At 48.5% G+C, this 15,228-nt stretch overlaps 1 protein-coding gene across 4 annotated transcripts in view; it reads right to left on the bottom strand.

The window, feature by feature from the left end:
• MST1R (macrophage stimulating 1 receptor) overlaps positions 1 to 9,609 on the bottom strand; it is a 34,671-nt gene extending 25,062 nt beyond the window's left edge. Inside the window, exons 1-2 of one of the 4 annotated variants that reach the window (XR_011976453.1) lie at positions 8,055 to 9,609; positions 6,415 to 7,709 (exon numbers count right to left, since the gene is read on the bottom strand). Coding sequence is in view for 3 of the 4 variants with exons in the window: in XM_072650696.1 (XP_072506797.1) it covers positions 6,415 to 7,709; positions 8,055 to 8,661 (1,902 nt within the window). In the remaining variant the exon portion in view is untranslated. The remainder of the gene's footprint in view (positions 1 to 6,414; positions 7,710 to 8,054) is intronic. The other 3 variants (XM_072650696.1, XM_072650695.1, XM_072650697.1) reach the window with 3 other exon arrangements.
• Positions 9,610 to 15,228: the final 5,619 nt, after the last annotated feature.

Here is a 15,228-nt window from a genome sequence, read left to right as displayed (position 1 = left end):
GCTATCCTTCTTATCCTACTTTAGCCTCCATGTTCAGCTGGCAGTACACTTATTATTATCTCGATTTCAGAGATGCTGAAATTAAGTGTCAGAGAATTTCAGTTGTCTGAAGTTACACAGCTGGTCAGTATTAGAACCCCTATTCAAACCGAGGTCTTTCCTGAGACCAAAGCCTGTTCTAGGTTGTCCCCCAATATGCTCTGACCTTCCAACTCTTATTTCCCCCTCCCCTCCTCAGCAAAGACCCATAAGCCCAACAAAGCTGGTTGGGCCCTGAAAGAAATGCTCATTGCAGAAGCCTCATCTTCCTCCTCCTCCTTTTTCTGTCAAGATCCTTCCTGCCTCCTTATACACACACACACACACACACACACACACACACACACACACACACACACACACACACACACACACACACACACTATGCGTGCACACACTTCCTGTTTCCAATATTGCCACAGACTTTGCTCAATCCAAGGCCTGACTGAGCAGCTGCATCAGGGAACGGGGAAGGTTGAAGTGTACTCCATGTGGGTACAGCTGGATCATGTCTATGCTTGTGAAATGAGGCCCCAAGTTCAGACTGCCCAACCCCTTCTTCTCCTAGGAAGATCCACTCACACGATGTCTTTAGACTTAGGCACTCTGGGATAGACCCACCCTCAAGGGAAAAGAGCCAACTGTCCAAAGAGGCACATTAGGAATGCAGAGGATCTCTGGATTTAGAGTGAGAAGAGATGAGAGATGATCGGGCACACCCTCTTTCTTTTTACAAATGAAGAAAGTGAGGAGCAGAAAGGGAAGTGAATGGCTCACAGTCATCCAACTAGCTAAGGAGCAGAATTCGCACCTGGATCCTTTGTTTCCAAATCTGCTGCTCTTGCCCCAGAATATATCCAACCAGTTCTTATCCTGAAGGGCCCTGAGACCCTCCTGGTGAGCGGGGGATGGAGGAAGAAGGCAGGAGGTATAAAAAGGGAAGGGGAGTAGGTTACCACTCGAGGAAATCCCTACAAAATGTTCCCAGCATGACTCAGAGACAGGTAAGGCTCTGGCCATGACTGGTCTCACTTTCCAGACGCTGAGGCAGCCAGTGCCAGCTCAGGCCCTGCCTCACCCCAAGGGCTCCTTTCTCTGGAGTCCACAGAACGATCATCAGTCCTCCCAACCCTTAGAGGTCCCTGTAAACTATGACTATAAGCCCCCCCAAAACACAGACAAAGCAACACTGAGCCGGATAAGGGAACATCAGCGCCTTTCATCTGTACAAAACCCCTCCACAGCTGTTATCATGTGGGATCCTCACAAACGATGAAGCCAACCTAGCGGGCACCCACATTTTATAAAATAGGAAATGGAAACCCAGAGAGGACAATGTCAGGGAATTAGAGGCAGAGCCCAGACCAGAACACAGGTCTACTGATAAGCCAGCCAAGGCTCTTTCAGCCCCTGGACAACATTCAGAATTGGAAGCGAACCAAGAGATTATTTTGTCCAACCCCCTTCCTTTCACAGACCAAGAAACAAGCCCTGTTTAAAAGACTTGCCCATGGTACACAAACAGGAACTATGGAGGCAGGTCTCCAAATCCAGGACTAAAGAAGCACAGGACTGACACAAGCCTGAACACACTCCCAGGCATCCCACCACACCCGCCTCTCTACCCCTACCAGCTGAGTCTCAAGGAGGCAGGGCAAGCAGGTGAGCAAGGATCCTGGAGCCTGGCACTATTGTCCCCAGACCGACAAAAAGGAGGGAGAGCCTTTGCCTTTCCCTTTGCCTGGAAAGATGGGGCCTGGTCCCGGATTCCCTGGGTTGGTTTTCTTCCTTCCTCCTGCCTCTCTAGGCCCCAAAGGAATCTTGGGGAGAGGCTGAGATGGCAGGGAATGGGGTAGACAGATCTGTGAAGCTGAGGAGGCAGCTGGGGTGGAGGCTACCAGCCAACACAGGTGTCTCCTGCCTGCCACATCCCTATCATCCCAGCCTCCCAACCTCCCCCACTGCACTGGCACATACTAGCTTAGCCAGGATGAAAACATGGGTGGGACCCACCTCAAGCACTGGCTGGGCCCATTCAGAATTATAATTAAATAGAACATTGGTAAAAAATGGACCCTGTTTCCCAAAATGGTAACATCCCTTTGGGTGGAGGGAGGGCAGTGTGGTACAGTAGAAAGTACACAGGCTTTGAAGTCAGAGACCTCCCTGGGTCTCAGTTTCCTCTTCTGTAAATGACTAAATGGTCTCTGAGGTCTCTTCCAGCTGATTTCATGATCAGTCCTGGGTCTGTGGTCTCTGGTGGTTCTGCTCCAGACAGGGGCTATGAAGATCAGAGCTAAGAAAGATTCTCTGCCCCAGCTCCTGATCTATTTTGCCTAGGAGCCAGGCAGGGGTCTGTCTGTGTCCTGGCCATAAAGTCAACCAGGGTCAAATCTATAACTTGGCCACACCCTGGTCTAAACACTAAGCAATTGGGAATCAGTAGATGGTTCTTCCATTTACTGTGTCACCATGGGCAAGTCAGGAAAAGCCTCTATTTCTCCAACTGTAAAATGAGGGGCTTGAACAGCCTTCTAAGGTCTTTCCATGCTAGATTTAAATCCATGATCCAAAGAACGGGGGTGTCTGCCCTAAAGCCAGGGGAACACTGGGAAAAGCAGTGGTTAAATCCAGAAATGGAGACTGTGGAACCCTCTGGGGACTGGTCTGTAAGAGATCGTGTGGGGCTGAGGAAGGAGCCTCTCCCACAATGGAGCTGGATATGCCCAGTCCCTTACTGCCTGGGGGTCTGTTTCTTCACTTGGAATGAGTCATATCATTAATTTAAAAACCAAAAAAAAAAAAAAAAAAAGGACACACCCTTCTAGTATCACCGACTACCAGTACGGTTTGGGAATAGGGATGGGCTAAGTGACTCACTCTCCAGCTCCCAGACTGAGGGGGCAGAATTAAAGGAAGGGCTTGGTTGACCTTGTCCCTCCCCCTCAAAGAGACAGGTAACATTCCTACTTCATCAGTTTCTCCACTGGTAAACTCAGCATTGGAATGTCAAAGCAACAAAGTTCCATGGAAAGAACTTTGAAAGAAATAAGAATTAGGAGCTCTGGGTTCTAATTCTGTCTCAACTAGTAACTTCTTGAGTGGCCCTGGTAAAATCGCTTAACTTCTCTGAGTGCTGGTTGCTTCCTATGTCAAACGGGAATTAGACTAAATATGTAGAGGCAGCATGGTTCAGGGGAAAGAACTCTAGAAAATCAGAAAGAAGACGTGGCTCTATCACTTATTAGCTATTTGACTTTGACCAAATGACTTCCCTCTTCCAGTCTCCTTTTTCTCCTTTTGTAAAATGTTAGGTTAGAAAAACAAAACTTCATCGGAGCTTTCTTTTATGAACCAAACACAAAAGCGTCCCCTCATCCCTTTTGAAGATTCATAGCTTATTTCAAATAGAACCCATCAAAGTCCTCTTGTGTTTATTATCCTCTGCTATTAAAATAAAATTTGAGTTGCTGCCTTTCGTTTTTACATCTGAGAAGATGGGGATATTAATCTCTGCACCGCCTCCCTTCCAGGGCTGTCTTGAGAATCCAAAGAGCCAACGCCTCTGAAAGTGCTTTGGAAAGTACAAAGTTTGGAACTGAAAGGAAGGTCGTGTGGACAATGGAACCCAGAGAACTTTAGGTGCTAGTTCCACAGGTGATCACTGGGAGAGTGGGAGCCAGAACCTCAGGGCAGGTTTCTTGATGTTTTTAAATTCTCTAGAATCTAAGCCAGAGGTTCTTAACCGGGAGACTATGGAGAGATTTCAAGGCATCTGTGAATTTGGATGCAAAAAAAAAAAAAAGAAAGAAAGAAAAAGAAAAAAAATATACCTTTATTTTCAGTAACTTCTAACTGAAATTTAGCATTTTCTCCAATGATTAAAAAACCTGATTCTGAGAACCCCATACGCTTCAGCAGACTGCCAAAGGGATCCGCAATGCTGAAAACCTCTGATCTAGTGAATCCTAGAAGCTAAAGTCTAAACTCAGAGACTAATGGCTTCTTCTGACCCCTAAGGTGAATCACTTAACCTGGCCACAAGGGGCAGTTTCCACAGCTATAGGACCAGAGAAAAAAGCTAAAATTTATCATGTTTTAGGCTAGCTCCTCTAGGACTAGAGGTATAGAATGGGAGTGGGGTGAGGTTTTCAAGGGGGAGGTCAGTGCATAGTGTTTGAATCTGAGGGCTGGGCCCTCTCAGGAACCTAGACGTTTAGGAGTTTAGTTTCTCAGAGAAAGAGAAAGGCAGATTTGAAGTTAGAAGACCTGGATTCAAATTCTTCCCCATCACCACCTGAGTGACTTTTCAGGATCATAGATATAGACCTGAAAGGGTGCTCAGACCTAGTTCAACACTTCGCCATGAAGAGGAGAAGGAGGAGGAATGATGAGGAATTTGGGGTCCTGCAAGAAAGGGCAAGACAAGCTGGAGTACAACCAATGCTAGAGTGGCATGGAGCTTGGCAGCATGTGCCTAGAAAGGAGGTGCTGGTGTTTCTTCACACACAAGTAAACACTCCACCCATCTCACCTGCCTGGCCGTGTCCCAATGGATCTTGCTGCCATAGCTCCCAACCCCAAGATATTTAGAAACTCCCTCATCCTGGCCTCAGCACATGCAGAGGACTCTGAAACTTCCCAAATTCAACCTAGAAAGGACCCTTGACCCCCATCCCCAAACCCAGACCCTCTCAACTCCTAATCCTTTGAGTCTGTCCTTTGGGAAGGGGAGACATGGACCTAAGCCCTGGACACTTGGCCATGAACCCACCTTCCTAGGAAAGGCCTAGACTAGGTTCCTAGCCCATGGCAGCACCAAGTCTTGCCGAGGGTTTGTTTGAGGCAGAGGCATTCTATCCTCAAAGCCAAGACCCCTGGCCCCATCGTGGGGGCTGCTTATGGCACCAAAACTCCTACCTCACACTAAGCCCTGAGACCATCTCCCTGCTTCAGGGTACAGGGCACAGATCTAGCAGGAGACAGTATGTGGTACTGGAATGCTGCCAGATGGGGAGGCAGAGGGCCTAGGCGCCAATCCCATGTCTGTGTCACCTTGAGCAAATCATTTGTACCTTCTGGCTCACCTTTACACCTCTCTGTAAAGTGAAGGGATTCCGTTAGAGTAGAGGTTCTTAGCCTTTTTTACTTCTTGCCCTTGTGGCAGTCTGCTGAGGTCTATGGCCCCCTTCTCGGCATAATATGGTTCTTTGAACTCACAATTGAAAGAAATGCTAAATTTCAGTTAAACATTAGCAAAAAAAAAGAAAGGAATTTTTTTTCCTGTCCAAGATCACAGATCCCCTGAAATCTCTCCACAGATTCCCTTGGGGCTTCATGGGACCCAAGTTAAGAACCCCTAGACTCAACGATCTCTAAGATCCCTTTCAGCAAGAAAATCAATTATTCTACAGGCTAGGCTTGGGAGGTGCGTCTCCTAGAGAGGACTTAGCCCAGGCTCCCCAAACAGGGAAGAAAATAAAAGGTCACTCTCTTGGGGAGATAGAAGATAGCTAGAGTCCTGGAGGTGGGTGTGGAAAGGATCCCCACAAAAGGGTTATTTGCAGCCTTCCTGCTTGCTAGGGTGGGGGGGGGGGGGGGGCGGGTAAGAGGAGGAGTCAGAGCTCATGCTATGGTGTAATCACCCTTTGGTGTAACCTTGGAAACTACCGAATAAATCAGGGGTATGGGGCCACAGCAGAGGGTGGGGCTAGGGCTAGGGCCAAATTTGGAAGAAGTCTCCTAGAGTTGAGGCCTGTTTCTTCTCTCCTCCCAAACAGATCAGCTAGGATTCCTGATCTCACCAGCCCTCTCCCCCTTCCCCCCACCCAGGATCCGGTAGGCTGACCTCCCCATTTCTTTGCCATGGCTCTAGATCTCAAAGTTTAGATAACCATTTTTATGCCACAGACCTTCAGTAATCTGGTTAATCCTAATACCCTGGGACTTCCTGCCTTCCTTCATGATTGACGGAGATGTTCAATTTCACTGAGAAGTTGGTAAAAATAAAGATGTATTTTTCCCCATCCAAGTTCACAAACTCGCTGAAATTGGAACCAGAGGTTAAAAACCACCTCCCTTTTCAGATGAGGCAACTGTGGCCCAGAGAGGATTTGCTTGGGGTTGTGTCATAATACATGGCAGGGCAAGGATCTGAATCTAGGCTTTCTGATGCCAATTCCTGGGGGAGGAGTAAAAGGCTAAGGAGTCTCTCCTCCAACTTTGCCCTGGCTCCCTCTAATTTTCTCAACAGTGGAAAGAACCCTGCCAGGATTCTGACCCTTGTGCGCTTCAGACCAGTGGGCTTTCCTCCCTTTTGCCACCCCCTTCCCTTCCCCTCCTCCTGCCCTGGTTCTTCTACCTTTCCCTTCTCACCGGATCTGGGCAGTAGCTCTGGGGCTGAAAGAACTCCACTCCCCTCTCCACACGCTTCTGGTTGGCCTGGGACGCACAGCATCTCTCCATGCCAGTATCAATGAAATCATCCAGTTTGGTTATGGGAAAGGCGCAGACTGCCGATTTGTGGCGGGGGACTCGGCTCCCCTCCTGGCTCACCGCAAAGGCCCCAAACAGCACTTTCTCACCCTGGACGACACCTAGATCCACTGCCAGCGATGGTCCCACTCGGGCCACATGGGCTGCCTGAAGTACATTGTAGGTTTCCTCCACGGTGTTGGCCGCCTGTCTTCTTCTCCGGCGTCGCCTCTTGGAGGAAAAGCGACAGTCGAGGACCAGCTCTCGATACTCCCCCAGGTCCGTCTCACTCGCACTAAGTCGCACCAATCGAGTATGGAAAGTGCTGGGAACTTTTAAGGACTCTGGCTGAACCGTCAGGAAATAGACATAGCTGCCAGAGCGGAAGGTGTAGACGTACTCTATGGGATGGGTGGCCAGGTACTCGGGCAGCACAGACAGAGCAGGGAAACTGGGTGCAAAGCCCTGCAAGTTTGATTTGAGTCTGCGGATGGACACAGAGCGGGGACTATAGTGGGAGGCCACCGTCTGGTTCAGGGTGGAGGCCACGTAGAAGTAAGAAGACTGGCCTTGCCCAACCACAGTCACCTGGGTGCCTAGGGGGCTGGCTACGCAGTCCGGGCAATCATGAGGACTATTGCCTGAGGGGGACCAGAGGCAGGTGGTAGGGCCCAAGTGGACTGTCCCACCATCAACCTCCAGCTCATGAACAAAACAGCGGCCCATCAGAGAGGAGCCACAGCTGTAGAGCCAGGGCAGGACAGGATCAAGGACCAATACGGCGTTGTCTGTGTCTGCCCCAGGTAGTGAGGGTTCTGACCCCCCACATGCTGTGCAGGAGTGGCAGCTGGGGAGGCCGGCAGGGCCTGTAACCAGGCCTTGGAGCAGCTCCAGCTTGGCATTCAGCAGGTGCAGGTGGTTCCTAGTGGCCACAAAGATGACCTCACCCTCGTCATAGGCTACCACTCTTTGGATGGGGGCAGCAGCCTCAAAACTGGGCACCACATACTGGACGCTGAAGTTCCGGGAGGCAGCATACGGCATGCGGGGACACTGCCAGGCCTTCCCTAGGGAAGGTAGCCCCTCTGCCAGGAGGAGCAACAGTAGGCAGAATGAGAAGGACCCCATGGCGGGGAGGAGGGGGGCACTATCAGCTGGGCCAAGGAGCAGGCGTGGCCGGCAGCATTCTTCCTGAGCTAGGGAGAAGAGGAAGGATAAGCAAAGAGAACCAGCCCCCCTGGAAAGAGATCTCCAGGGCAGGGTGACCCAGCTTTCCCCCCTTCCCCCTCCTGTCAAGTCGTGAATGTTCAGGACACGGATTATGGCAGATTCTTCGTTAGGAAAGGGCCCCACAGTGCAGGGTCTCCGGGAGGGGGTGGGAAACGGGAGTGGAGGGCTGCGGCTCAGCTCCCGCTGGCCGGGAGGGCCCCTAACACTCTTCCCCAAAGTTGGTCTGGCCTTGAGTGCCGGCACACTCACCCTCCCCTCCCTCTGTCCCCCCTCCCCCCATTTCCCAAGGAAAGGGCCCCTGGGAACCGTACCTGTGATGGGGCAGGGGCTGGGGCAGCCAGTCAGAGGCAGGAAGGAGCTGCTTGAGCCTAGTGTCCCGCAGCCTGGCTCGCTCAGATGACTCACCTGTGGCCTCCCCAACTCAGGCAGAGTGGGGCAACATTGGCCCTGAGGGCGGGGCCTGGGAGGGCAGGAGGGGGCGGAGTCCAGAAGGAGGGGCAGCGGCAGGGGCTGGGCTCCCCGGACTCCGCCCCGCTCCCCCGCCGGAGCCAGGCCGCAGGGGATAGGAGGGTCCAAGTCCTTCCCTTGTCCTCTGCCAGTCCCAGATAGACGGTGGGGGAGGGGTGGGCGTCCGCGACCGGGCTCCAGTCTCCAGAGCTTGCTGTGGGTACTGGGAACTGCGTCCAGGGGATGGAGAGGCAGAGTCGCACACACCGCTGACGGCAGTCCAATAGAGCTGCGAGCCCTGGATCCAGACTCAAGAGGCATGGGTTCAAATCCCGTCCCCACCTGCTCATTCTGCGACTTTGGGCAGCTCCTTCGTGCCCTGGTTTCTTCATTTGTAAAACTGGGACCTCTCAGCTCCCTTCCAGCCCTAATTCTTAGACTCGTCAGGGGATTGTCAGAGAGCTGTACCATTCCTTTCCTCACATTCCTCAGAGAAGTCAGAACCCAAGACTAAATCGCCAGGAAGAAAGGAGTAGTGAAAGCGAGAGGGGGGGAGATATTGAGACTACTGCCCCCCAAAAGGGGCAGTGAGTGCCCTCTGTATGTATCCCCAGGCTGTTGGGGTCTAGGGCCACACTTTACAGCTGAAAGGGACCTCAGGAAGCAGAGGCTCACAGATGGAAGGGAACTTCAGCCTCATCTCTTCCAAGCCCTTTCATTTTACATAAGAGGAAACTGAGGCTCATAGAAGTTACACAATTTGTCCCATTCTATTAAGTCAGACTTGACAAACATGCTGCGGGTCTAGGCCACGACATTCCAGATTAAAATGTACTTCTCATCTGATTTTAACGTGCTGTAGTATGTGTGTATGTACACACTGTGGTTTTCTAAGTCAACATGCAGTCGCAGAGCTCCTTATGTATCGTTCAATGGTCCCATTTTTATTTGAGTTTGACACCCCTGTACTAAGTGGAGAGTCAGGATTTAATCACTGGTCTTTTAACTCTGTCTCTAGTGTCCTCCATCTCTATATACTGCCAGACTGGTACTTGACCTCCCCTCAAGAATAGCCCTGAGCATCCTCAAACAATTCTTCAAGGGCTCACATATGTGGAAAATGGAGTCAGAGTGAAGAGAATGGGCCCCAGGTACAAAGATTGCACCCCATCCTCTGCCCCACCATTCGGAAGGCGGGCCACATGGCCTGGAGGAAGGGTCACATTGTCTATGAAGAATGGACCTTACAGGGGCAGAGAATGAGTGAATCTTAGCAGTGAAGAATGAACAGCTGGCGTCAGGGCGCCCAGGATGTGTATGTGTATGTATGTGGGTAGAGACGACCCAGATGGAGAGGGCAAGACAGAGGGCACCTGCAAGTCCCCCCTCAGTCATCCTGACCTTAAAACCTTAGAGACAGGTCTGTAGAAGCAGAATCCTGGCCCAACGAGGTCATGAGGGGCCTGACAGAAACACAGAAAAAACAGACAGGTAAAAGCAAACAAACAAAAAAAAAGAGAAAGAAAGAAAGCTTGATGCACCAACAGAAGGTACACGCCCATCTGACCCCGTGGTGGGAAAAATGCTGAGGAAGCCTTAGAAACCCTGGCATCACTTCTTGTCAACCTGCTTGAGACAGGGGCAGCAGAGCAGGTTGGGCCTGAAATTGGGTAAGTGGTGGTAGAAGTTGGGAGGAAGGAAGAGGGAGGAGGGAGGTGAGAGGTGGGTCGGTTAGGAGACAGAGGGAAGATGGAGGAGAGAGGAAGGAGGTGGAGGAGGGACCAAGTACTCTGGGCTGGGAGTCCAGACACCTGGGTTCTAGTCCTGGCCAGTCTTCTGCTGTCCAGACTGGGATTGTCTCTGTGTGCTTCTCTCTCCAATCTCTGTGTGTCTCTGGCTGTTCTCTCTCCCTATCTCCTTGTCTTTTTCTATCTTTGCATCTGTATCAGCAAGAGCAGTTGGCAGGCTTGGCCCAGGGGATACAGATTTTTCAATTTCCGCAGCTGAACGCCCCCCTCATTTGGCCGCCTTCCTGGTTGGGGTGGGGGGGAGAGTCAGCTCATATCATTTCCTCCCCCCCTCCTCATGGCTCACGTGTCCTCTACCACTACCAAAGCCAGCAGCCCTGAGGGTGCTGGGAAGCTGACACTGCGTGCCGTCATGTCACATGGGTTCCCTGAAGGAGAATTTGCTTCTTCTTAGGCACACGCCTCACCCACATACACATGTGTATGAACACATAATCACATGTGCAAACAGAGGTGGATACAAAGACACATAGACAGATTGACATGCTATACACATGAATGTTCATGTGTATACGTGAGTGCACATATCTAATATTAGGAGCTGGCATTTTTAGTGTGCTTTAACATTCCCAAAACATTTTCCTAACTATAAAGTGAGGTAGATACCATAGATATTACCTACGTTTTATAAATGGGGAAACAGGCTCTGGGATATTAACTGAGCTCCTAAGATTATTTAGCTAGTGACTATTCAGGTCTGGATTCAAACCTGCTTTTCTTTTGGATCCTCACATTACATTGTTTTACACACACACACACACACACACACACACACACACACACACACACACACACACACCCCTTGGATCACACAAATTAATTATTCATTCTGGGAATTTCCCCCAGCTCCACCTCTCCCATCATTCATGTGGAGTCAGCAGGGTGTCTGGGGGGACTTAGAAGCAAGGTTCTAACATCTGAGTCTCAACCCTGACTTCTTGCCTCAGTTTACCCATTTCTGAAATGTGAAGAGCCTGTGCTCCTCAATTCCTGTTGCCAAATCTTGGGAATGAAAGGAATCCAAAGACCCAGGACTTGGAGGGGGGTGGTGGTGGTGGATGAAAGCTAACACAAGGGCAGCATCTGGGACTCTCAGTCCCTTCCCCCCAAGAGGATGTCCTGCAGGATCAAGAACACTTAGGAATAACCTCCTTTATAAGTTGATCTGGGCTTCCCCCTGACCTAATTTGTCTGTCTATAAAATAGATGTAAGTTGGTACAAGGAGAAGGTAAGGAAGAGGGGAAGGGGATGAGAGAATGGGTGGGGGCAAAGAGGGAGGGATGAGGCCTGGAGAGCCTGGAGTCTGAAGACCTACATTGGAATCTGAACCCTGCCCCTACCTATGTGATATCGGCTAAGTTAGTCAGCATTTATTAAAGGCCTACTGTGTGCCAAGCAGTGAGGATACAGAGAAATGCAAAGACAAACCAAAACAAGCCTACATCAGACCCTGCTCTCAAGGAACCTCTCTTGCTCCCAGTTTCTTCATGAGAAAAGAGGAGGGAGGGGGATTTACTTCAGGGGTGGTTAACTTTTGTGCCACCCACTCTTTGGCAGTCTGATGAAATCTAGAGCCCCCTTCTCAGAGCACAATACATTGCTTTATGAAACAAATATAGGATTATAAAGGAACTACGTTGGAAAGAGTTGTCAAAATATTTTTTTAAAACAAGTTCCTGAGGCAGCTCTGTAGTGCAGTGGGTAGAGCACTGGTCCTGGAGTCAGGAGGACCTGAGTTCAAATCCAGCCTCAGACACTTGACACTTACTAGCTGTATGACCCTGGGTAAGTCCCTTAAGCCCAGTTGCCTCACTAAAAAAACAAAACAAAAAACCCAAGTTCCTGATCCCCAGGTTAAGAAGCCTGAATCTGATACTTGATAAAAGCCCTTCTAGATATTCTATGATTTCTACTGATTTCCCTCTTTCTGAGAATGACATTTTCTAGGGAGAATTCCTAGGGAGAAGACTGAAGGAAAACCAGTTCTGTTTGGTTTTAGGGGTGAGTGGGGGAGGATGGAAGTCAGAATTGCTAATATCTTCTGGAAAGAGTCATGTTGCATAGTAGAAAGAGTCCTGTTCCTGGAATCTACCCAGGATTAGCTGTGTGACATTGGACAAGTTCCCGTCCCTCTCCGAGATTCCTGTTCTCTTATCTGTACACGGGAGGGGCATGGTGTTCAGAATGATATAGACAATCTCAACGGGGTCTATTCCAATTCTAACAAATCTGTCAGCTCTCCCCCCCGCACCCCGCCCCATTCAGTCCCACTTCCATTATGAAGCAAAGGACCTCTTGACAGCCTTCGTGTTTAAAGAGGACTAGAGACAGTAGATGGCCCAGCTGGTTGCCTTCTCCAGGGCTCTGGAATCAGGGCCTCCTTATGGCCCGGAATGAGTTCTCTCAGGCAGGACTACAGATTGCTGCATGCACACGCATCCCTGCAACAGCCTGTGCCCAGACAGCCTCCAGAAGATCAGCCCCCATTGCTTGTCTCCTCTCCTTCCTCTAAAGAGTCCACAGGGGAGGGTTCCCCTAAAACGTACCTTACAAGATGGTGTACACGCATGTGCGTCATTGGGTCTTGGGTGTTCCGGCCATTTTCATTATTCTGCCTGAGACTCAATTGTCCTTTCTGTAGAATGGGTGACATTTCTTGATGAATAGAACTGGGGACTTGGGGGGAATCTCGGAGGAAGATGGCTTCCAATTCCAGGGACAGAGCACAGCTCAGACTGTGTAGGATGGGAGTGGGGTGAGGGAATTAATCCTGTTCAGTTTTCCTCCTTAAATTACTCCTCCCTCCTAAATACCACAGAATGCTGCCTTCCTCATGGCCTTGCTCCCCAGAATTACGCATTCCATTTCCTCAGTACTGAGGCATTTAAACTCTCCCAGCCGCCCAAGTAAATATTTTATATGTATTTATACAGAGTCCCAAAAGTCTTGGTGCAGTTTTTAGCTATTACTAAATCTGCTTTAATAGCTTAAAACTGTACCAAGACTTTTGAATAGTATGTATTTAGGAGTTTATATTATTTGCTATTGGAATTGTGTATCCTTTCCTTATAACAAGGGCTCCCAGAGGATAGGACTATGTCTCTCATCCCGTTACAACTTCTACCCCTTTTAAAGATTCTCTAAAGGTAGGACCAATGTCTCCACTCTCAGACCAGGGATTCCCTTAAAGTCAATCTCAAACCCATAGGCTATATCCCTGACCAAACTCACTATATCAGTTTCACCTTCTGCAGGTGAGAAGGGGCCGTCTATGTCTGCCCTAAGGGTGTCCAGGGAGTTTACTGGGGACTGTCCCTGGGGAGCTTAAAAACTATCCTGATCCAGAGCCATTGCCTGCAAGATCTTGGATAAAGAGGTTGATGCCTAACCTGCTCATCCAGCTCATTAGACTGGCAGATGACAAAAAGCCAGGAGGCCTAGCTAATAACAATACCTGCTAGCTGGCACTTCTGTGCCTCTTTAAGACCAACATAACATTTTGTATACATTATTTCATTTGACCCGCAAAACAACAGCCCTGTGAGATTGCTGTTACTATTATCCCCAGGCCCCAAGTGGATGGGATCAAGGAAGGATGACCTCTCCTCAAATTGTTGTGTTTTTATGTAACTATTTACATCTGTCCTCAGCAGAAAGTGAGCTTAGACTAGGAGCAGTCACCTAGCTGAACTCTCTCATCATTTCCCTCCAAACAGCTTTTAAAATAACACCTCAAATAAAATTTTGGAGAGGCAGAGCCAACAAAAGGCCAAGGTGAGACATTTTTCCAGTCTAAGAAAACTTAAAAAGGTGGCAGGAGAAGTCTGTCACAACAGTGTGACACCTGTCCAAAGCCCAGCTGCACAGTATCAACAGCAGCAGCTGCTGCAGCAGCTTAGGGAGCTCTCAGCCCAGAGACAGTAAGTGGTCAGAAAAAGATTATAGGGGATCCTGTGCTGGCACTGGGAATAGCTAGGATTGGCAACTCTATTGCCCATACATAGTTCTGGGTCCCAGTTTCAGAATGCAGAGGAGTGCTGGTAGTCAGTCACAAGGGCCCTGGTCACAGTTCCAAAGGAAAGAGGAATGTTAGAACTTGTGGCTGCTAAGCAACCAGGAGCCCTTCCTGGCAAAGACCAGATAGAAGACCAGGAGAGCAGTGACCACATCTTTCCCAGGAATACACCACCTTGGAAGTACCAAAAACTTCCCCCTCCCCCCCATAACTAGTTCTGTAAACAGCAGCACAAAAAAAAAGCCAGAAGCTTGGTATAGTGCCTATGCAACCAAAGATGAGCAAAGCCCAACTCTAACATAAAGTTTAGTCAAGAAATATTCTAGAAAAAAAATGAACAAACAACAAAAAAAATTTTTTTACCATGAAAAGCTATTACTGTGGTAGAGAAAACCAAGACACAAACTTGGAAAAAGACTATAATGCAAAAACAGCTACCAAAAAAGCCTCAAAGAAAAATGCTAACTGGACACAAGGTCAACAAGAATTCCTGGAATAGTTCAAGAAAGAGCTAGGAGTGGCAGAGGAAAAATTGGGAAAAGAAATGAGAGTGATATAAGAAAATTATGAAAAGAGAATGAATAACTTGGTAAAAGAGGCACAAAAAATACTGAAGAAAATAGCACCAATAAAAACAAAATTTAGCCAAATGATAAGAGGCACAAAAATTTACTGAAAAGAATAACTCCTTTCAAAAAAAAGGCAGAATTGGCCAAATGGAAAAGGAGGTACAAAATCTCACTGAAGAAAAATCAGTCCTTAAAAATCACTGATGACTCCATGAAGAAACAATAAAACAAAGTCAAAAGAATGGAAAAATAGAAGAAAATGTGAAATATCCCATTGAAAAAACAACTGACCTGGAAAATACATTGAGAAGAGATAATTTAATAATCAAATAATTATTTAATAATAATTACATTGAACTCTGAAAGTCCTGAACCTGAAAGTCATGATCAAGAAAGAGCCTAGATATATTTCAAGAAATTATCAAGGTAAACTGCCCTGCTATTATCTTAAATGCAGAAGGTAAAACAGAAATTGAAAGAATCCATCAGTCACCTCCTGAAAGAGATCCCAAAATGAAAACTCCTAGAAATATTATAACCAAATTCCAGAGCTCCCAGGTCAAAGAGAAAATATTTCAAGCATCCAGAAAGAAACTATTCATATATTCCATAGTCACAATCAGGATCACACAAGATTTAGCAATT

Source organism: Notamacropus eugenii, chromosome 1, assembly GCF_028372415.1.
Source record: "Notamacropus eugenii isolate mMacEug1 chromosome 1, mMacEug1.pri_v2, whole genome shotgun sequence".
Taxonomy (NCBI): Eukaryota; Metazoa; Chordata; class Mammalia; order Diprotodontia; family Macropodidae; genus Notamacropus; species Notamacropus eugenii.
Note: the sequence above shows the minus strand (reverse complement) of the source record. Positions and strands in the feature narration are given on the sequence as shown.